This window comes from Halyomorpha halys, unplaced genomic scaffold (assembly GCF_000696795.3).
Source record: "Halyomorpha halys isolate HHAL.00 unplaced genomic scaffold, Hhal_1.1 Scaffold218.1, whole genome shotgun sequence".
Classification (NCBI taxonomy): domain Eukaryota; kingdom Metazoa; phylum Arthropoda; class Insecta; order Hemiptera; family Pentatomidae; genus Halyomorpha; species Halyomorpha halys.
The window spans coordinates 267,629-290,698 of NW_027109445.1; the positions used below are offsets into that span (position 1 = coordinate 267,629).

General features: G+C 28.3%; 1 protein-coding gene across 6 annotated transcripts; it reads right to left on the reverse strand.

Annotated features, from left to right (window-relative positions):
- Window positions 1–1,276: 1,276 nt before the first annotated feature.
- Window positions 1,277–21,696, reverse strand: LOC106679779 (DDB1- and CUL4-associated factor 8). Of its 6 annotated transcripts, XM_014419115.3 has the most exons (13): window positions 19,645–19,921; window positions 19,432–19,548; window positions 18,827–19,061; window positions 16,264–16,439; window positions 15,928–16,177; window positions 15,122–15,357; window positions 14,335–14,512; window positions 13,748–13,907; window positions 12,094–12,224; window positions 10,534–10,653; window positions 9,064–9,177; window positions 6,770–6,938; window positions 1,277–1,839 (listed from the first exon to the last, which is right to left on the reverse strand). In XM_014419115.3, exons 3-12 carry the CDS (start codon window positions 19,031–19,033, stop codon window positions 6,804–6,806), a joined length of 1,707 nt encoding a protein of 568 aa, XP_014274601.1. In that variant the 5' UTR covers window positions 19,034–19,061; window positions 19,432–19,548; window positions 19,645–19,921; the 3' UTR covers window positions 1,277–1,839; window positions 6,770–6,803. The 6 variants fall into 6 exon arrangements, with proteins under 6 accessions (XP_014274601.1, XP_014274602.1, XP_014274603.1 ...); XM_014419116.3 differs by lacking the exons at window positions 19,432–19,548; window positions 19,645–19,921 and adding an exon at window positions 21,542–21,696; XM_014419117.3 differs by having other exon boundaries at window positions 13,748–13,904; window positions 19,432–19,921.
- Window positions 21,697–23,070: the final 1,374 nt, after the last annotated feature.

Sequence of the window (23,070 nt, forward strand, 5' to 3'; positions counted from 1 at the left end):
AGTTCTGGCATCTAAATATGCTCATTGGAACTATAATTTTCTATTTTTTCCTGATTTGTGCTGTTATCTTTCGGCAGTTAGTTGAAATATTATTTTAACATTCTTTAAATTCTGAATTGACATTTTATCGTCTTTTTTTTTTTCGTTTTATTGATTAGAATTAAAAATAGCGAGTTTTTTTTCAATTACATTTATTTAAGCCTGTTCTTAATTAACTATTATTTACTTTTTATTAATAATTGTACCATTCTTTATGAGATGTAGATAGTTGACCAAGATTAATGCTTGAAGAAGTTTGTCAGGGGGTGTGGTCAGCAAAGAACAACATAAATAAACAAAACCATATTTATTTATTTTATGCGGCATAAAATAAATAAATGTGGTTTTGTTTATTTATGTTGTTCTTTGCTGACCGCACCCCTCCCCCCGACAAACTTCTTCAAGCACCATTCTTTATGCTCTTACTAACTTAAATTGTGAAATAATAATAAAATATTGTTTTTAAAATATATTATCATTTTATCTTGACTATAATAAAATAATTCCACCTTTATATGAGTTGTGCAGCATTTTTCTGAAATGTATTTTAGAAACTTCAAATGATATATGAATTTAATCCTAAGTTGTAAATTAGTTCTTCATCCAAGCATGTTCTTGATAAGTTATTATTTACTTTTCATGAATAATTGTACTTATAACTAATATGTATTAGTTATTTTAGTGTTATTACTTATTTTATTGTGCCATAATTGATTAATTAATCATTCGAATAAAAGTTTTCCATCAATATTTTCAATGTTTTTAATATTTAAATTGTTTGTCAGTAAAATTATTTGGTACCAGATTTGGTGCTTATACAGATTCATGTAATAATATTGACAAAATTTTTACTAAAATAAAAAGTTACAACTTTTAATGATAATAATTATCTTCCAAAAGAGTAAACTTTAATTCTCCTATAATCCTCCAGAAAAAGTATAGTTGTCAAGTTACTCGAAAAACTAATTTTACTGAAAATGAATCAACAGAAATTAGAAGTGACATGTCTCCATAGACCTCGTTCAATCGAAATATGCGTAGAGCAGTGACTTCTAACACACCTTAGAAAAGGTCAATTATGCCTGACCCACAACTATTGTATGGCCCGCAATTCTCCACCTGTTGTCAGACTTTCAGAATGAATTTTTTTTTTTTATACCTGGCCATTTCAGGTGTGAAGAGTGGTTATCCTACAGGTAACTAACCTATTATAACACCAATATTTATTGATCCGGAATACATTTAAAAAAAAAAAAAATTTATTTCCAATATTAGATTATATAATCACATTTCAACAAATCAAAAAAAAAAATTAATCTAAATTTTTAATAAGAAATATATGAACACAACTATTTAGTTTGCTTCCTTTTTCTCTCCTAAGAAATAATTGTATAATAATAAACAGAGTTCAAAAATTTACAATCACTTTAGGATATACATTCATTTACATTCTAAATCACAAACATTACAGTCCTATCCAACAAAGGATTGTAGTGAATTCACTTAAATGTTAGCATAAATATATACGATTCACTTGATTCTCACACTTGAAATAACTTCTCTCATTCAATAAAGTTATAAATCAACATAAAAAGATCATTTCACATTTCGCCATCTATTAATTTCACAGTTACATAATATTTTCGATTGAGGCTATATATACAAAACTAATCTACATTATATTCTTCCGGTCAGTACAACTCCATATGGTCCAGCCGTCTGGAGATCGCATATATAAATAAACAAACAAAGAATGCCAGACAGTAACAGCTTCAAAACCTTTCCAAGATTAAGTCAATTCTATAACAGACATGTTACAAAAATATATTATTAGTGTTAAACAGTTTAGAAAACATCAGAATTAAAAAAATATATATAGTATATTGTGTTAATTAAAAATTGTACATATTAACATTCATATATGAGACAGAAGCTTCATCACAGATCTATTTCCAAAAAGAGGAAGTAATGAAACAGTTCATTAGGACAATTAGTGACAGAATTTCATCAATTTATTCTTCTGATAAAAACCATCTTTTAAGAATTAAGGATATCACACCTAGCAAAAGAGATTTTTAAAAAAATACAAGTATGCCACAGGAAAACTTTAGATATCAAGAAAAAAACATATGATTAGATACAAGTATATTCTTCTCATTTTGATGAACTACAGTAGAAATCACCTAATAAGTCAGGTGGATATATTTACCATGTCGCTGCACTTAGTCTCGTCCCAACATAGCAACAACCGGATAAGCTCGATATATATATCGTTTTTATGAGGTATGTCTTTAATTAATAAAAATATATTATGTATGTAACTTGTATTGTAATATTAATATTGTATTATTTGTAAGTAATATTAAAGATATATAGTCTGTAGGTCATAATTTTAATTACATAGGGTTTTAATTTTCGACTTGTTTGTTGCTGATAGAATTGATAATGTGAATTTAATTAGTATCGTTTTATTTAAGAATAGTGTAAGCATTAAAATAATGCTTTAAGCAATCTTTAATCAACTACCACAAACTTTAAAACGATAAATAAATGATTCCTCACATTTCATTAGTAAATAAAATGAGTCAGCTTATGGAACTGTTGGAAACGTTACTATGTTTCAGACCCACTTTATTTCTTTAATATCTAATAGAACTACTTGCAAATAAAAAAAAAATATTAATAACAACATTAGTGTTTTGTGATTCATAGAGGAGGTATGAGAAAGAAAGAGATTTAACTCAAATAACCATTATCCAAAGAATAGACAATACTTTCTAAGCAAATACCTGATCACCTTCTAAAATGTATATCAACTGTTATCTAAAATTGTATAGACATTAGGCCATAGAACAAGATTGATATTTTATTTATGTTTAAAGGGACATACTTGGTCAAAACTGACAAACTTCTCCTTAGCCCAAAAAAAAAAAATTATGTACCTCATACATACATACATAATCTCAAATGGAAAAAAAAAACATAGAGGAGCCAAAAACATTTGGCCACACAACTATGGCTAGTAATGTCTCTACAACTAGGATCGGCAAGTCTTGCTGTCCAAATCAGGTGCATTCCTATTGATATTAGCGCTTGAACATATTTTAAGGTTTATCAATCAAACAGTAAATGGCAATGATATGTTCTAAAATATTCAATAAGACAAGGTGAATAAAAATCAATCGGGTAAGATAATTCAGGTAGGTGCGTTTCTGAAACAGACACAAAAAATTAATTTTTAAGTTCAAACATGTCTATTTCTTATTTCTATTCAACTGAACAATAAATAGTTGTGATTTGTTCTGATTCGATATAGCAAAGTAGGTAAAAATCAATCCAGGCTGAAGCATTTCCAAAACTGATCAAAAAAGTGAATAGAACGAATTGCAACCTTTTACTTACCATTCGGTTGAATAGAAATAAAAAGTTCAAATGTTAGATATCAAACTTCATTTTGTTTTTTTCATAAGTATTGGAAATGCACCTGCCTGGACCCTCTAACACAACTGTTTTTTACTCACCCTTTTGCACTGAATATTTGAGAACAAATCGCAGCTTTTTCCTTTTTTTTTTTTTTCAATGGAAATTCAAAATTTGAGTTAAAATTACACAAGGAATACACTTGATTTGATCCGAGTTAAACTCAATAGCCTTACGTTCGTCCGTTGAATAAATGTGTCAAGGGCTCCTAAACTAACAGCAAAATGTCTAATTTGCCCTCAAATATTAGCAAAAAATGGTTGATGAAATATAATTTAGAGTGAGTTAGAAATTTGAAGTGATAATACAAACTTCTAATAAGCCAATTCATTAAAAAAAGTATTGTTTGGAGATTCCTGAAATCCATGAATGCAATACATATAACGCTAGCCATTTTCAATTTATGAAAAAAAAAACCATTGAGTTTTCTTTAGAGATCCAAAAGATATTTTAAGGTTAAATTTAATTGTATCATTCTGAATATGGAGAAGTGATGTCAGATTTAATCAAGAACACCCCAATATAAATCTTATATGTTTAATTCTCAAGAATCTAATATTTTGTTTTTCATTCCAGTAGACTTATTCAGGAGAGTAAAGAGGCCTTGGAAGGAAAATTTATTTTATCAACCTTGAAAAGGAAGAAAAACTATTCGACATATCTAGAGAAGAAAATATAGGAAAACCTATGGAAGAAGTTAAAAAAAAAAAACTGATGTTATTTGACTAGCATTTTCACCTAGGACCATTAGTATAACTTTTATAATGATGACCAGAATATTTTGTTTAACAATATGATACTAATAAAAAACATAAAAAGAGTAATCCTGTTTGAACTTTTCCAATAAAGAATGAATTGATTTGAACTGTAAATTTCTAAAAAGGTTCATCTTCGAAAGTTTTGGATTGAGCAGTTTTTATTTTCTAAAATGACTGACTTTAGTGTATTTTATGATAAAGCAAACATCAGATTTACAATAAAAATTCTTCTTTATGTGTAAATGAAAAAATAACAAAAGGGTTAATTTTTTTTTTAGAATCTGTGATGAGCTTTTTCAAAATTTACAATTCATTTTGATAAAATTTGTTTTATTTAACTAAATATATACATCAATTAATGTATTTTTAGTAAGGTTTTAAGAATTTTTTTTATCCTTTTCGCAATAAAATCTATTTCCAAATTTAGCATTTTAAATATTAAAACGTTTTTTCAAAAAAATTTGCATGTTTTATTTTAAAACCTCATTCAATAACAAAGTGTTTTCAAAAATAGAAGTCAGAACAAAATTTGTTTTAAAAACAATTATTAAATAATTTTTATATACATAAAAATCATTCTTAGATACACTCAGTAGAGAAAAAACTTCACATTCAAATTTTAAAAAAATTAAATAAAAAAATCCAGCACATAGTCTCTGCAATACCTCTCCTTTTTTATACATATGGAATCCTCGATCAAACGTTACTGAGTCAAGGCTTGACAAAAAAATAAATACAATAAGGGCAGATGTTCCCATTTAATCTCCAATACTAAACTAGTCAAATTCATATTAATTTTATTCTCTAGTTTAAATAAGTAAATTCAAATTTACTTATTTCGAATGAATATACAATAATATTTTTCGAGACTAACGTTGGGTAGTCTAAAAATTACTCCAACCCCTAGCCCAGCAAGGCTAAAAAGGCAAATTTTCAATAACAAAGATTTTTAAAAATATTAGAATTAAAAAAAAAAATAAACCAATAAATACTCAAAAAATAAATATCAGCTTTATAAGATGCTAACAACTTGAGAGTTAGCGCAAACCCAATGAATGAAATTTTTAAGTAATATTAAACTCTAAGTTGAACAATCTTAATTTTTATTTCAAAATAAACACTAATATTTGTAAATAAGTAAAATTATAAAAAAAAAATTATTTTAATTAATTAATTTTATATAAAGAATATAACAGTATGAATAAAAAAAAAATACAGAGGCAACCAAATTCTTCTTTTTTTGTTTGATTACTGAAATTTGTAATATGTATTGATGCATATTTTTAATTATTATAGGTAAAATTAAATATTGAATTATTCGATATTTCTATAAAAATTACATTTTTTTTTTTTTCTTGCATAAGGAAAAAGAGCCAAGATGATTAAACAAAATTGTCAGAATCAGTAACCAAACTGGAAAATAATTTTAATATAACCAACTACAAGTTTATTTACTTAACAACTAAAGAGTCCACAATGACGTATAATTCAGAAAGAATGATTTTAGTCACAGACCATTTATTGTCCAGTTGTTTCTACAAAGAAAATTGAAGATTAATGTTTAACTTTTTATTACATAATAAAATTTTACAATTCAATGGGTAAATGATATTTATCATAAACTCTTAAACTTCTGACAATGAGTGAGAAATACCACTGATGTCATTGGATATAAATCATTCTTCCCCACAAAAATTACCTAGTCAACTTGTTTGGTGAAAAAAAAAATAATCAAAAAAGATAACTGAAAATGATTTTATTGTTCGATAGTATCTGTCATACCTCAAAATATGGTATTGCTATTTCAATGCTCCTATAAAGTAGACTGAAATCATTCTTTCAGTGGACTCCTCAAGTTAGATATAACTGAATGTTGTATTAGATACAAAACAGCTGTGATCAGATGCACATTAGAAGGCATAAGTAACAGTCCCAAAGGTTTCGCTCTTTGATAGAATTTTGTAGTAAATGAACATTAAATAAATTGATTTTTTTTTCTTTTAGCCTCTCTTCAAAGATTAATTCAATTATATTTAATTAACATTAATAAGAAATAAGTAAAGAATTTGAATAACAATCTGCATGTTTAGTTAGAAAAAAAAAAACTTGTTCGAACAAATAAATTTATTAGGTATAGTTCTTTATTTAGGTGACAGCAAATTAAATATATTTCAATCATTATTCAAGAAGATACCTCAGCTGAGATATGTTAAGGTTTAACATCAATCTTTCTGTTAATTTTTTTTTTTTTTCAACATAAATTTAATTTATAAAAATAAGGACCAACTCAAAGTAGCAAACACTTGAGTTTAGCTGAGCAAAATAATAATGTAATACCATAAGCCTATATTATCACAAACAATTTTAAAATTAAAAATATGTTATTTTCAATGTTAATACATATTTCTGAATATAAAACAAAAGTATACATGAAAAAAGAAAATAAATTGAAAAAAAAATTATAATTAGATAAGGTATATAAATATAATTACTATTAATAGACTAGAATACTTCAAGTGATGGATACTAGTCTGAGCAGCTGCTTGAGGAAGAGGAAGACGAAGAAGAGCTTATAGAAGAATCATCATCTTCGTTAGGTCTTGCAAACGATCGTCCAATCGTACCTATTTCAATAAAAATGGGCGCACCTTCTCTCAAGTTCTGATTACCAACAAAAACAAACAAACAAAAAATATCAAAACTGAGTTCAAAAGCAGTTATACAAGTTAATCTAAAACTTGATGATAAGGAGAAGTTTTAGTTATAAAAAATAACTAAAAAAAAATAAATAAATAAACTTAAAAAGTAAATAAATATAAATAAAAAATAACAGACAGGATATATGATAACAGTATCATGCCAAACAGAAAAACGTAAGAAAGTCTTAGAGAAATAACTTTTAAAGTTCAAACGACAACTATTCTTGAATTTATCAAACCTCCTGGAATTGATAAACAACAGTGCTATATTGAGGAAACAAAACAAATTAATTTTTTAAGCAATCATTTTAAATAAAAAAATAAATTTTTGTTTTACTGATCTATTAAAGGGGCTATGCTTCTGATTTTGTTCGATTGTACTATCACCGGTACAGTTACAATTTCTTAGTTTGTACATGTCCTCTGTTATCATCAGACTACTAATACCTTAACCCTGATTATCTAAGCCTGTAAACATGTTGGGAGTAAGTCTAACTAGCGGCAGTCTAAAGGAGAGATTTATGTAAAGCTATAACAATGTTTAAAGAAACCAGTTCAAAGTCAACATTTCTTTCATTTTTTTAACATCAGATTGCAATCCTATCATTTAGTTGATACTAATCTAAGCTTGTAAAAAATACTCCTGATAATTTATTTATCTTTTTTAGTATTTACTGGAAGATAATTAGTTATTATATGCAGTACACATAATGATGGCTGAGGTCCAGGTAGCAATCGAAAATCAGAAAATGGTAAAATATTTATTTATTGGTAACCCACGTTACTAATAATTAACCTGGTAACCGGACTCACATTACTAGTCTTCATCAGTACTAAATAAATTAAATACAAACCAATGTAGAACTAACATATGGGTATAAGATAATATATATAAATATATGCATAGCATACAAATATAAATATATATTATTAATTTTGTACCTCTACAGTAATTATATATTTTTATTATTTAACTCTGAAAAAGATCTTGAATGTGGGTTGAAATGTTGGCTAGCAATAACCAAGTTTTTACTCGTTTGTGATTTTTCTTGGCAATCCCCCTAGACAGACCATTTTATCTTTCATAAAATTAAAAATTTTATTAATAAAACTTATTTGAAAGTATCTTTTATTTTAAGTGAAATAGAATCAAACAAGTACTTGTTTAAGAAAATGGCTAACATTACTTTAGCAAATATTACTTTAACACATTTAGCAGCTTAGTACAGAGGAGTCATTAACTCAAAATTCAAGTAACATATATAGTTTAAAGCACAAGTTTCTTGAATAATCCTGTCATCTAAATGTATAATATTTCAATTCATTTAAAGTAAAATCATAAAATAGAACTTATTCCACACACAATACGCACAAATAACCAACAGATTTAGATATTGCTCAATGAGTAGTTGAGAACCAGTTTGGTTTCTCAATCTCACCATGCAAAAATTAAGAATAAAACTCATTTTTCAGTAATACAACAAATCTATCCCTTAATAACAAAATATAAGGATTCATTTTCAAAACTGTTCTCAATCAGTTTGATAAAAATTTGTAAAATACTCTACATAAAAGATTTTTTACAAAAAAAAATAGGCATGTTGATTGTTCAGCTTTGGTTTTCAACGCCTCCAATAATAACGTACAAAAGATTCAACTGTTTAATTTAATTATGGAGAATTTCACATAAAACCATAATTATTACAGAACGTGTAAGCCCCAGTTATAGATCAGTATTTTTTTTTTTTACTTTTAAAATCCAAATCGTCCTACACCCAACATCTACTTAACGAAACAAGGCTAGGCAAATCAGGGATTGACATAGCTGCTATAACTTAGTCAGCCTTCCATAATTCCTTTCAAACTAATCTCGGTTATTTAGTTTGTTCAACAACTTCTTAATTGAAGTATGTACTCATCAATCATCCTCACTAGAATAACAGACTTTGAAAAAAATACTCAATGAATCAAGAAGCTTCAGTCTAAGTGGTTAAAAAGTAGAACTGAGTACATTTTTATTTATACTAAATTAAAAACAACATAAGAATTAAAGACACAATGTAATATATAAAATATAAACTTCTTACCTGATGCCTTTGAATGTAACGCATTTGGCGCCACCATCTCACTAAAGTATCATTTAATGAATCTCTAGAACCAATAGCACGACAATACCGCTTTTTTCTGTTTATTTTCACAGTCTGAAAAAAATAATACAAATGATATCGTATTCATCAGAGTAATAATTAAACTTATAATTATTTATATTACAGCCAATTATTGATAACTCAAATCTTAAGAGATTGAAAAAGAAATATTTATTTTATGACCAATATTTTTATACTAGTCTTTAATAAAAGATTATCTTTACATGCCATTGATATATAGGTGTATAAGTTACTCATCGTGCTAATGAGGATGTAATGTACCTTGGTGTGAGAATAAAAAGAGGCTTTGATGCCACAATTCATCTGGGATACTTAAAGAATAGGGTGGCCTTATAGACTGAGTAAGGATAGGAGGTACGTTTTAGGGTCTCAGGAACCCAGCCACAATGACCGTCTGCGAAGTTGTGATCCTGGGTAATTTGAGGTACACATCCTCTGTATGGAGCAAGAACCTCACACAGAATTAGAAGAGGAAACAGTTCACTATACAGAGACTGGTTTTGCTGAGTGTCACAAAGACATACAGAATAGTGGAGGTGCAATGTCCATGGATCTCATCCTCGAGGAAGATTTCATCAAATATGAAAAGAAGAGGTAGGAGCTAGTAGCGCAACTGGAGAGGCACAACATCAGGATCAGTGAAACGCCAAACCTATGGAAGATGTTGGGAGAGGACTAAATAGAGTAGAATGGGTGGTAAGGTGTGAGCCAAAAAGGCACTTTGAAGGCTAAATGGGTTCTCTGAGCTATTCGTTCTCACAGATTCTAACAGGACACAGAGGGTTCCGAGAAAAGTTACAGAGGTTTGGAAAGAACACTGACCTTAAGTGCCCCAGCCGCAGAGCCCCTAAAACAGTCCTACCCCCACTATACAGTTATTAGTTCACTTATTTTCAATATATCACTTATATTTCCATCTATCATTCTTTTCTAACTAAGCCCCTTCTAAAAATCTAAAATTTGACTCAGATATGACTACCCATAAATAGGACCCGGGAAAGCCAGTTAAATTATAAAATTAGTTATTTATAAAAACAGATTGGCAGTTTAATGCAAAATCGTAATAATTTGTTTAAAATTAGAGATTATGCTCACAAGTTCTACTTTAATTTCGTAAAAGGGAGATATTTCAGAAATATTTATAGAAGGGTTTATTAGGAGATATTATAAGGATTCACTATAAGTTGATTGTTTAAATAATTTGTTTATAGTTCAAATACATGTATTATATTTTATCTCATTATTCAAATTCTGTTCCAAGATATATTTATCCGGTAAAAGATGGATTATTTTAATTACTATGTTCCATATTAATTATGAGAAATTCTTTTATTTATTGATATGCAACTGAATTAATATTTATTATATCCTTATCTGATTATTGTTTACCTTGGCTAAACCAGCTAATGACGGCTCATTTTCACAAGAAGGAACCCAGATTTTAATGTCTGAATCTAGACCACTAGTGGCAAGAACAGGTATCTTAGGATGTGGTTCTAGGCAGTTTATCTGAAAATAGATTTTTATTTTATTTATTCATAGCATTCAATAATAAAAATAAGAGTAAATATATAAACAAAATACATATCATAACTAGGCTAAATGTCTGTGCATTATTAAAACTGTATTTATTGACAATTTTTATTTTCAAGAATATAGTAAAAATGGAACTATTAACTATCAAAATTTTTTAAATTAAATGATTTTCATAGAGCTTAACTAAATGAAATTGTAAATTTTGTGTAGTCGACAAATTTGGAAAATTCAAGATTTTATAAAAGTAATGAATTTCAATTTCTCCTATATAGTTGAAATAATTCAAATATCTCAAGTCCTTGATAAAAAGTTAGCAGCTAGTAGGTAAAATAAAAATGTAAAAATAATATTGGAAAAGGAGTGTCATATATAAAAGGAAGATGATCTGGTCAAACCAAAGATGGGTGTGGTAAAAATAACTTAAATAATAAATAAACGATTTATTGTGAGCCAACATTTCACCCCACTTTGCAGGGCTACAAATGATATTAAAAATTAAAATAATGCAACCAAGTAAGATAATAGATAACATAAAATAAAAGTAAACTAAGGTATGGCTAAAAATGAGTTAAAATATAATTTACTCATATTTCATGTTATCTTTTATGTTACTTTGTTAAATTATCTTAGTTGTTTGTATTTTTTTTTTAGCCCTGCAGAGTGGGGCGAAACATTGGCTCGCAATAAATGGTTTATTTACTGTATGAATTATTTTGACTTCACCTGGATCATATTCCTTTTATAAAAATATTAATAATTTATTATGGTAAGAGTTAAAAAAAAAACCATTGTCATAAGTAGCAGGCAGTTAATAGATAATTAGTCAATACCACAGCAGAGATAGTACATATCACTTCAACAACCTAATCTAATACCAATTAAGCAAATAGAGACCGACCATCATTTATAAACATGAGTATTGATTTAGCACAGGTCAAAACTATTATTGAAAATATAGGCACAGATTGGATACAAGATTTGGTCTGGTAAAATCGTAATACGCATGCAACAGCCAGTTTGAAGATAGTTTAGACCCGTGTTGGAACATACCTATAGTTTAACATTCACTAAGTAAAATCTATTGAATTATCTGTACTATATGGTATGGGATAAACTTTTTCTATTTAGCATTAAAACAATTTTGTTTAACACTGACCAGTTAGTTACTGGTTTTAGTTGCTGTTAGAGAGACTAAAAGACATTATCTGGAATTAGCTAACTTTTTTTTTTTTTGCTCTAATTATTTACATACAACTATAAAGTTTATAGATGTTGAAATGTATGAAAACAAGAAATTTACAGGCACTTAATATAATGAACTTCTATTTCCATCTGACATTAATAAATTATGATAATCTAAATATATAAGTAAAAATAAAATGTTGATTTGTAAAAATAATAAATTAATCTTACCACTCCATCTTCATCTCCACGCATCCACTGAACAATGGCTTCTGTATTTTTATCCCAAATGTAAATATTCCCACAGTCTGAACCAGATACTACAAATTCGCTTTTGGGTCCAAAAAAATTAACACCCTTAACTTAAAAAAATAAAAGAAATAATATCAATTAATTAATTTAGAATGAAGGAAACTGGAAAATATATGTTATTGTGAATTAAACAAAGAAAGCCTCAATAATTTGACAAAAACTATGAAACATTTTTTTTTTCCATTATGCTAAAAGAACTGAGTGTATTATTAATTAAAATATGATTTAAATAAAGGAAATAAAAAAATAAGTCAATCCAGCAATGGATGCATGGATGTAGCCTAAAACCAGGTCTTAATGGTTGCACTGATTTCTTAAATCACCCTCAATATGAAAAATAACTGATATCCTTAAACTGCGTTAACATGTGTCAAATGAATGAAGAAAAAGGGAACTACTTCATATAATAAATAAAAGCTGTTGTGAGTTCATAATATAACTATACATAGAAAAAATACTAATAACAGTCACAACTATTTCATAAATCAAATCAAGTTGCAAATACAATTTTTAACCACATAAAATTTATTATCAATTATCCTTGCCAAAATGTTAATACATAAATAAGAAATTAATTAGAAATAAGAAATAGCAAAACAAAAAGAAGAAACAAGTAGATCATGCCGATCTATGATATCAAATATATTAGCATCACTAGCAAGTATATTAGTTTTTTTGAATCACACTTATCAGCAGAAAATGACGAGTTAGAAAGATACATTGGACGATGGCTCGGCTTGCCACTATATGGTAAGACAGTCTTAAAACCATTTATGACAACTAACATCAACCATGACTAATGGCAGGTTAATATAGAAATAACCTATACATTTTTTACAATAAATTAACATGTTGGTTGCCAAAATTTTACGTTAAAAGATGCCCTCTGTTTTAAGAAGAGGATGGAAGAACTAAATCATTTGTAATTGTTCCATTAATAAAACCCTTTCCAAAATTTGGTTTATAAAAATTTGATTTCCTAAAGTAGATGATCTGAGTAAAAAATACGCAATAACCTTCAGATTCATGCTAAACTATACTTATGGTTTCAATCCAATGTATTTAAGGGGAAAGCTTTTTTTTTCTTCCCTTTTTCGGCCAGGACTCCCATTGGAGTCCTTACTCCTAACCATAGTTGGGGGTCAAAGTTCTTCATTTTGTGGGACCGCCACTCAATGAAAAAAGTCGACGTCCCAGGCCGGATTCGAACCGGCACCGCCAATAGACATCAAAATTGGGTAAGACTGTGTCTTAACCACTGAGCTATGGGCGGCCCAAGGGGAAAGCTTATTTAATTGAGAATACATGTTCTGCCGTGTATTAACTAATGCACTTTTTGTACTAACTGAAATTTCCACTGTCTTGTTTACTTTCATTTTTAATATTAAGATGTTATTTTGGATATTATACAAACATATTCTTATCCAATATAATAAATATCCTATATTGATATGAATTGTAGTGGAGACTTAAAATTTATACAAAAAAAAACAAGCTAACTTACAGAAGCCAAAGATTAACAGACCTAATAAAACAAAATTTAATTCCAATACAAATAAATAAAGATAAATACCTGTTTCAGAATTTCGATGCCCTTCATACCTATGAACATAATTAGTACCCGAAGGTTGTTTTGTATCAAACATATATATATCATCATCATTATAAGATCCGATCACTTCCGCACCATTGTAACTAAATACTGCACAGGTAACATAAACAGATTTCTCCTGCTAACAAATAGTCAATAGAAAGTTTAAATAGAAAAAAAAAAGATTTTTTTTTCTAGTGAACAATTCAAAACATATATTTAGTGAGAACTCATTGTTAGAACAATTTTGATTGTATATCTTCCATATATATTAGTGTTAGTAGAAAGGTTTTAACAGGTAAATGCACTATAAAAGGACCTCATATTGCACTAAGGAACCCTCTTTGTCCCAAATCAGGAGAGGGGACGGTCTGTACATGGTTCCATTTCTTCTTTATTGGTCTCTAGAGTTCTACCAGTTTCAAAACAAAAAAAAATCTTACTGTTATTTAAACCATGTAAAGCCCACCAGGCTGATCTGGTATTGAATAAAAGATTAATAAAATAAATCATGAACAACTGTAATATTTAATTTTTCCAAATAAAAAAAAAAAATTAAAATAACTAACCTGCAAATGGGCTGGAGAATATTTAACTTTCGGAACACCATTTCTACTAATAAACCTTCTATCGTACAGCCTAATGTATAAATCTTCACCAGAAATACAAAATTCATTCGGTTCCAAAGGATTGACATTTATACTGTACAGACTAATTCTGCTAGAGTCTTCTTTGACATACATTAATCTGAAAAATCAAATTAATTGATTTAGTTAACTTATAATCAGGATATATTATGAAAATTTTAAAATATGAAAAAATTAAACCATAATACAATAATATTATATAATTAGAAGATTACAAGAATAAAGCTTCAAGTCTCTTAAATACTAATAACTAACTAATCAATCGATGATTCACCAATCCAGATGTAAAAAAACATCAAAAGACAAATTCACATAAATGCAGAATGAAAACAGTTAGTCTTATACCAACAGCATTAAAAAGCTTATTAATACATCTAATAAACCAATATTTCAAAGGAATTATTTATAAATTGTAAAGATACTACCACAGAAAATAAACCGAGTAGAAGCTCTTAAATCTGTAAAGGACTGGTTGCTTCCACCTTAAGGACTTTATTGTATCAAGACTTATGAAAGATTTCCAATTATATTCAAAGTTCGGTAGTTTTTCAATAATTTTATTTTAAAACTAATCTCATTTCAAAATTAAATAAGTTCAAGGTGAATGCGGATACAATGACAGTTGAGTTTAGTAAAAAAATTAGAGCTCTTCCTAAGATTTTTAAAATATAGTAAGTAAATAATAAAAGAAAAACTTATTACTACATACCTGTTTGGTTTCTTTTCTCGAACATCAATACAAAACACCTGAGCATCAGCACCAGCAGAAAGAACGACATGCGGTTCCTGTTTTATAATAGATATTTTGTGACAGGCACGACTATGATGAGCGAGGGTTTGAGAACTTTCATAACCACCGTTACTAGTTTGTAAAGCAAGTCTTACTTGACCATCACGAGAACAGGTTACTATGTGGCCGTCACCAGTCAATGGTAAATATTTACACTACAAGAACAAAATGGCAAATAATAGATCAAAATGTGGTTACTAAATTACCACATCTTAAAGATATAAGACAAGTCTTAATAAAGTTTTTCACAACAAAGTTAACTTATTGTAATTTCTGATCAAATTGAATGCCCCCTCCCTTAGTTTTATCACGTGTTATCATGGTAACAGCAAGTTTTTCTCAAGGACCACAAGTCACTTTTTCATCTTTTTAAATGTTTCTTGGTTATCTATCAGAATTAGATCAATCATTTTATAAGGTTGAGAAATTCAATCATTAAGGTATTAAACGAGATGAATATATAACTTATTTAAAAAAAATAATAATTTTATATTTTTCGCATATTTAGAACGATAGAGGCATGACTCAAAAAGTGTTATGACACATTATGAGCTCATCAAAGAAGGAATTGCTGGTTTATTTCTTTCACTAAAGCTTGTAGCACAATAACACAAGTTCAATAACTATAAAACTTCTGAGAATGACAATTTTGAGGTATACCTCTTTGATTCTTATGTATAAATGTAAAGAGAAATAATTAAAATGGATTATATTAGACTCTGTACCTGAAAAACGTTGCTAGAATGCCCCGAGTTGAATGTTGTAAGGCACTTTCCTACAGTCCAATTCCAAACAGCAATTAATTTATCATCTGAACCAGAAATAAGTCTTGTTCCGGAAGAATTGAAATTAATAGCATTAACACAACCTTCATGTTTTTCCAATTTATACATTAGTTCAAGGCGTTGAACAGCATGAAGTGAGCCATAAAATCGCTGTGTGAAAGAAGCTGGATGGCGAAAATCCCCTATCTCTCTAAAAAATTAATTAATAATCAATCGCCTTTTTCTAAAATTTTTAATAGAGATGATATATTACATATGGAGATAATGAGCTCTAACCTTTTAGCAATTTCTTTGACAACAAACCACTTGTGTTTGGGCTTTGGAATCCATATGACATTAGGAGACTTAGGGCCTGCTGGACGTGATCCATCATAATTTCCTTCACCTGCAGAACTCGAACACTCAGATCCTTCTTCTAACCAGTCTGGATTGATTGGATTGGTACCCCAATCCTGAAATGATACCAACAATTATTAAATAATGAAGGCCTACAGCCAACTAATTTTTTTCTAAACTAAACCATAAAAAGAAGTGCTTGGGAATAGGGAACAAATATATTTTCTTTTAATATCACTTAATTAGAATCAGGAGATCCTAAAATATAAATGTAAATTAAGTCAAAAACTATATATTGAGATATCAAAAACTATATTTCGATTGAATATCTTACCTATTCTAGATCAGATGATTGAGTAAGTAAAAAATAAAAAGTAACAACAAACAGCATTAGATTGCTGTACATTTTTTAACAAAAACTATTTTTAAAAACTTAGATATATATATTTCTTAAAAATAGGATAATATTGAAGAATTCAGGTAGCATAAACAGACAAAATGAAGATTTTTTTTTCAAACACAATAACTTTTGAAGAGAATAAAATCTGACAATAACAGAACGAAATGGGCTGAACAATAAATATGTTGGTTGAACACTAATAAACCTAAATTGCAGATAAATAAACATATAGCACTCTTACTTAACACCTAATACCTACTCCTGTGTACATGCGGTTAATAAAGGCTTTGTCCACACTTTTGGATACTCCTTTATTTCTAGATCAAGTACGAGTGAACAGATATAATCTACTTAATGATCTGATGTTTTGTAATAACTAGTAATAGAAAAATAATTTACTTTGATTAATTATTTACATGATTACAGCTTCAGGTAGATAATGTCAACTTTTGCTTAAGAGACGCATAATAATAGGTAGTTGATAAAATAAAACACCAGACAGTTAACAGAGAAGCATAACAGATATAAAAAGAAAGGTTTCCTCCTAACATATATCTAAATTGACAAAGTACTAATACAGATCTAACTTGATATATCTTTCATTGTGTTGATGTCCCTCCACTTATTTCTTTCACTGATAGTGTCAGCTGATTGAGAAAACTGAATAATCAAAAAATAATGAAGATGTGAAAATGAAAAATAATTAAGGCCACCAACAATCGTTATAAAATAATCAAAGACTAGAAATAGAATAGAAAGCAATGTAGGAAATGAATTAAGGACAACACTGAATTTTTGTAGTCTATTACATCATAAAAGTAACCTGATGAAAACTTTTGTAAAAGTTCCAAACATATTTAAATTCCTTAAAAAAAGAAACCAATGATGATATATATCCTTCTAATCGGGAAGAATACATCAACAAAATTACCTAAATAACACTTACACAAATGCTTTCCATTTTCAATCTTCTACTAATTGAGACAATAATAAATACATAATCTATTTATAAAGTATATATAAATACATAAGGTAATTCTTATCATAATACTTAAAGGGGATAAATACCATGTTATTAAATAGAAGGGAAGTTGATTTCAAGAATTGTGATTCCAGTATTTTGAAAATTGAACTCTGAAAGCCTTATCAATAATGAAATTATCTGTCAACGTCTATCAACAATTTGTCATGAAATCAATTTGAATAACTAATTTGCTTACTCATCTTTATGATAAAAATATATATTTTTTTTTCCCGTTATTATTGTAGTGGACTTTTTCAAACAGTATACATATATTCATAATTTTGAATTATAATTATCTTATAAAAAAATAGAACCAGAATAGGATATCAAAGTACGAATTCCTAAATTTTAAGGCAATAATTATAATTATACAAATCAATAGAAATTTAAAACCTTAATGAGTAGATACCCATATATCTTTAGTAATTGATATTTTGAAGTCCTTAAAAATACAGGAAAATAAACATTCAGTACATTAATGACTAAAATTTATAACGAAAATGACTTCAAATAAGCATTAAATAAATTTTAAATTAAAATGTAAGAAAACATTAAATTTATCACTGTTATCACACTTAGAGATAACAGGCACGTATTTATTTATATTAACCCTAGCATTAAAATATTAACCTTGTTTACCAAACAAATATCACAACCAATAAAAGGAAAAACCAAAATAAAGGTGATCAATTTTTTTATTTTAAAAATTCCAAAGAAAACTGATTTTTAATAAATCATAAAATTAGTCTATACTTTGTAACATTTTAAGCCTACATTCAGTACAAAGAAAGATAACGGATCTTTTTAATCAGATAAAAATTAAAAACACCACAATTTTACATTAAGAATGAAAGAATACCTTGTTTATCAGCATCATTAGACCAAACATATCTAGCATCACGGAAGTAAATAAAATTAAGTCAAAGTTACTTAAGTTCAGATAATTTATATACATTTTCATATTACAGATAATGAAATTAATATGTATCATAGCTGGTATATATTAACTTCATTCCCAATTAACACAAATTATTATTATTGGTTTCAAGATAATACAAAAAACTGAAATATTTACTCACAATTTCATCTTCAGAAGATGAATGACTGTCTCTATTGTTACTGGTTTCTTCTACACTTCGAACATCTTCATCCATACGTGCGACTTCTTCCAAGTTATTTCCTTCCCTGTCATTGTTTTCTTGATTTCCATCTTCATTATTTATAACTGATAGCAGTCCATTTGGAGTACGTTCTCCACTGTCATTACTTTTGTAGTTGTTGTTCATTTTAAGATTAACTGCAGTTAACAGTTAACTGTTAAAAATAACATTATATTAAAAATAAATGGTGACTCACATTAATGTGTACAATGTTAGTTTCTTAAACAAAATACATGTCTTCTCTAGCTTTGACCTTAAGCCTTAAATCGCAATGACAATCCCCTTAGGGGTATAATGAAAACATTAAAGTAATAATTGTATAGTTGACATGAGCAGTTAATTAAAGTCTAAAATTTTGTGGGATTTATTAATACAAATCAAATAGAAAATAATCATACATATTACTCTACATTTATAAATGTACTTTAATGGAAAATTTCATTAGTTTAATTACCATATATCAATAAATCAAAATTAAAATTAACATCATGTAATTATTCATATATAAGAATTGAAAACCTCACCTTCAAATCAAAAGTGATATTCACAAAAGGGGTAAATATATAGATAGATACATATTCATTTCATCCCCAGACGCAATAATGAAATTTCATTAGAGATGAACTGTTGCCAAAACATGTCTTGATTCCAGGAATATAAAAAGAACAAGTTAAATACTAAACATACTGCCATTCATATTTACTTTCATTAAAGAATTGAAAAAGAAACAATTTTACATTTCGCAAATCAAGAAATATCCATGTCCAATAGTCCCTAACAACTTGTCTAAAATCTAACACCTAAGATACTTTTTATTTTTAGGTTCTGAAAATAACCTACTTCGAACAGATCTACAACAAGATGTGTAGTGAACTGGTAGCTTATATATAACGTGTCAAGAGAGCACCACTTGACAATGAAATGGCAGCAGAATGCATTTTTTGCATTTCAACGACCTTTACTTAAAATAATTGTGAAGCGAGCTATTTCTATTTAAAAAAAAAGGGAAAAAACAGGAAAATATTAAATGGTCATATGGTTGGGACTGTTATCTTGACTTCAAAACTAACCAAGAATTGCTTGAAATCTACCTTTTAAACGCGATTAATTTCTTTACGAATAAATGATCTGTGACTTCAGTTATTATTGATCATAATTGCTAATATATTAATATATTAAAGTACGGAAAATAATAGAAAAATTCAGCATTATAGGGCAATCATATCAATCTATTAATAGAGAAAAATTCCCATTTCTTGATGTAGGCTTCAGGAACATGAATCATAAAAAAAAAATGACAAAATAATTATTATCATCGAAAAATGATACCTGAAAACGATATTCCAGCCTTTCAAATAAAGGAAGAGAAAATTATTTTTTTCGCTAAAGAAACAAGATTAGTCCGAATGTCCACTACAATTTTCGAAAGTTCCATCCAAAAAATTTAATATTATCGAGCAGAGAGAATAAAAGAAGATATACAGGAAAATGCCTTTAAGACGAAAATAAAAGACCAGGTTGTATATTCGTCTAAGAAAAAAATAAATAATTATTTCCTTATCCACTATTTTTTTTTTCTTGCCCTTCAATCATTTTATTTATTAACTCAAACAGTATATAATACAAAAGGATATACTTAAACTTCACTAATTTATTTACACCATACATACAATTTACAGTAATTCTTGAACTGTCTGAAGGCTGAATAAGGATTAGGGAGAGGTCTCCTGTGTGAGAGGGTATCACTTGCGCTTTATATAATAAATAAAGCAGATAAATAAATAAATGCAGTGGACATCTCCCCTATCCTCAGAATGCTTTCGAGTAGTACAATAATTATTTATATATTATCCATTAAATTGACTTCTTTATTTAATTTAGTTTATTAAGCCCAAAACATATCGCATATCCAGAATGAAAGGGTCAAAACTCAAAGAATTAATTTTTTTCGTGAGGACCAGTTCTAACCTTGTAGCTTAGTGGCATTTTTGTAATATTGGTAGAAATTGCTAAAATACTTTAAGTATCTGTTTCAGCATTATAGGTGAGGGTAATGCTTGTAACGAATTGGGCATAATTTCAAGAACTCCGACATAACACCTACTGCCATTAGTCCGATTCTGATACAGTTTAAAGAAATTGTAAAGATTAATATCTTTATCCCCCCATATCATCAAATTCCATTCCCAACATTCCCTTACGCAGGGAATTCACCCACGAACGTTCCCAAGCACATCTATGTTTAGTAATAAATAGTCCATATAATTTGGCCTTAAATGTGGAGAAAGTTGAGTTTTAGCTCAAAAAAGTCCCAGAATCAATTTTATCGAATATCATGAACTACATTTGCTTATATATGGACAAATGTATATCTCTTGATTCCTGTATTTCGAAAAAATTAAAATTGTAAGTTATCAAACAGATAACAAATGAGGTGGATAGAATTTAACTCCTACACAGATGCACCACTCCCCCTCAGAGAATTTCTTTGTGTGCAACTGGACTGAAGATCATTAATAAATTTTATACCATTAAATTCCCCCCAAAAATAATATGCTCTATTTCCTACTAATATTTTCCTTCTGATTTCTTGGTATCATAAATAATGGAAACAAGGAGCGCAAAGCTTCTTACCATTTCAAAACTGTAAGGTCCTATTTCATAGTGCTGCTGCCTCTTGGTCTACTTCTTTTTGCCTGTAACCACAATCTTAATCTTGCTCTGTAACCAGAATGAGGTAACAGTAGAAAGAAAATGGAAGACAACCCAGACACACCTAGAAGAAAGGCACCAGGGTATGATAAACTAGGTAAGGTACAGTCTGGAACATGAGAAAAAATTCGTGGAATTTATTTCAAGCTCTACTTCTCACAGTATAATACTATAAGGTGAAGTACCAAATAAATGTGTCACTTCTCTTCAGATGGTGTTTAAGCATGAAAAAATCCCTTCTCTGATTCTTTGCAAAATTCTTCCAATTCACACAGGAACTTACAACGAAGAAAACTTCATTTACCCTTCCCTCTCTAAAGTAGAAATTTTTTAAATTGTTGAGAAAATTCTATACTATATCCTCTTTATTTTTATTTAAAAAAAAAACAAGGTTTGTTTCATAATGTAATGAGTAGTTATTCTATATTTTGAAACCTGTTACCCTCAAATGGAATTTTAAAAGATCTCACATGACCTGGAGAAATAAGAATCTTTCAGATATTCCCTGGAAAACAATAAGATTCCTGTGTTCATTGGCTTTAGCCAGAAAACATTTGGAAGTCTAATATAATATATAATCTAATACAATTATATATATTTTTTTTTTAGCCTGAAGTTTCTCATCTGACCCAGGACTGTAGTACCTGAAAAATCAAAGATTTCAGTGTTACTTTATCAATACCACTATTTCTCATTCACACCCAGGGGGGTGAACCAAATAGACTGAAGGAATGACGCAGCTTGTTTTCCAACATCAGCCAAACTAAAGCTAAAATTTTAACAAAATCACACTCCCAATCCATAAGTTGCATTGGTATTCCCTATTTTGCCTTTACTGTAAATCAAAAGTTTCTCATCATTCTACAATTAAAAAATAATTAAAATACAATAAGGTCTTTCACCTGACTTACACAAATTACTGCTAACTCACATTACCATTCTAACATTCTGCAATATCCTTTTTCCACCAGTTCCAGGTTAACCTTTTTAAAACTGATTTCTAAATACAGTACACCATGTCCATCTACATTATTCCAGCAATGGACAACTATAGGCATTAATGGTTATACATTAATACAATTGATTCCCTAACATTTTTTTTTAACTAGATACAATAGAACCTTTATTTCTGAAGACAACAACCCATTGTTGCAGTTCATCTGTCACCCATTGTCTTTTGAACATTTTTGTAATCACTTATACACAAATTATTCCCACATCTAATTTTCATTTTTTTTTTTATCTCAGAAATATTCAAAACACTGCACTAAAAATTGAAGCTGATTTGAATTATGTATTATCATGTACAATTCAAACTAAATAAAAATAAGTTGAAGGCCACAGCTGTCAATGATACAAATTACCACACTATAAATATAAATATTAACATTAAAGAGTAGAATTGGACAAAAAAGAATTGCAATTACTGTAATTTGAAACTAAAAAATGAA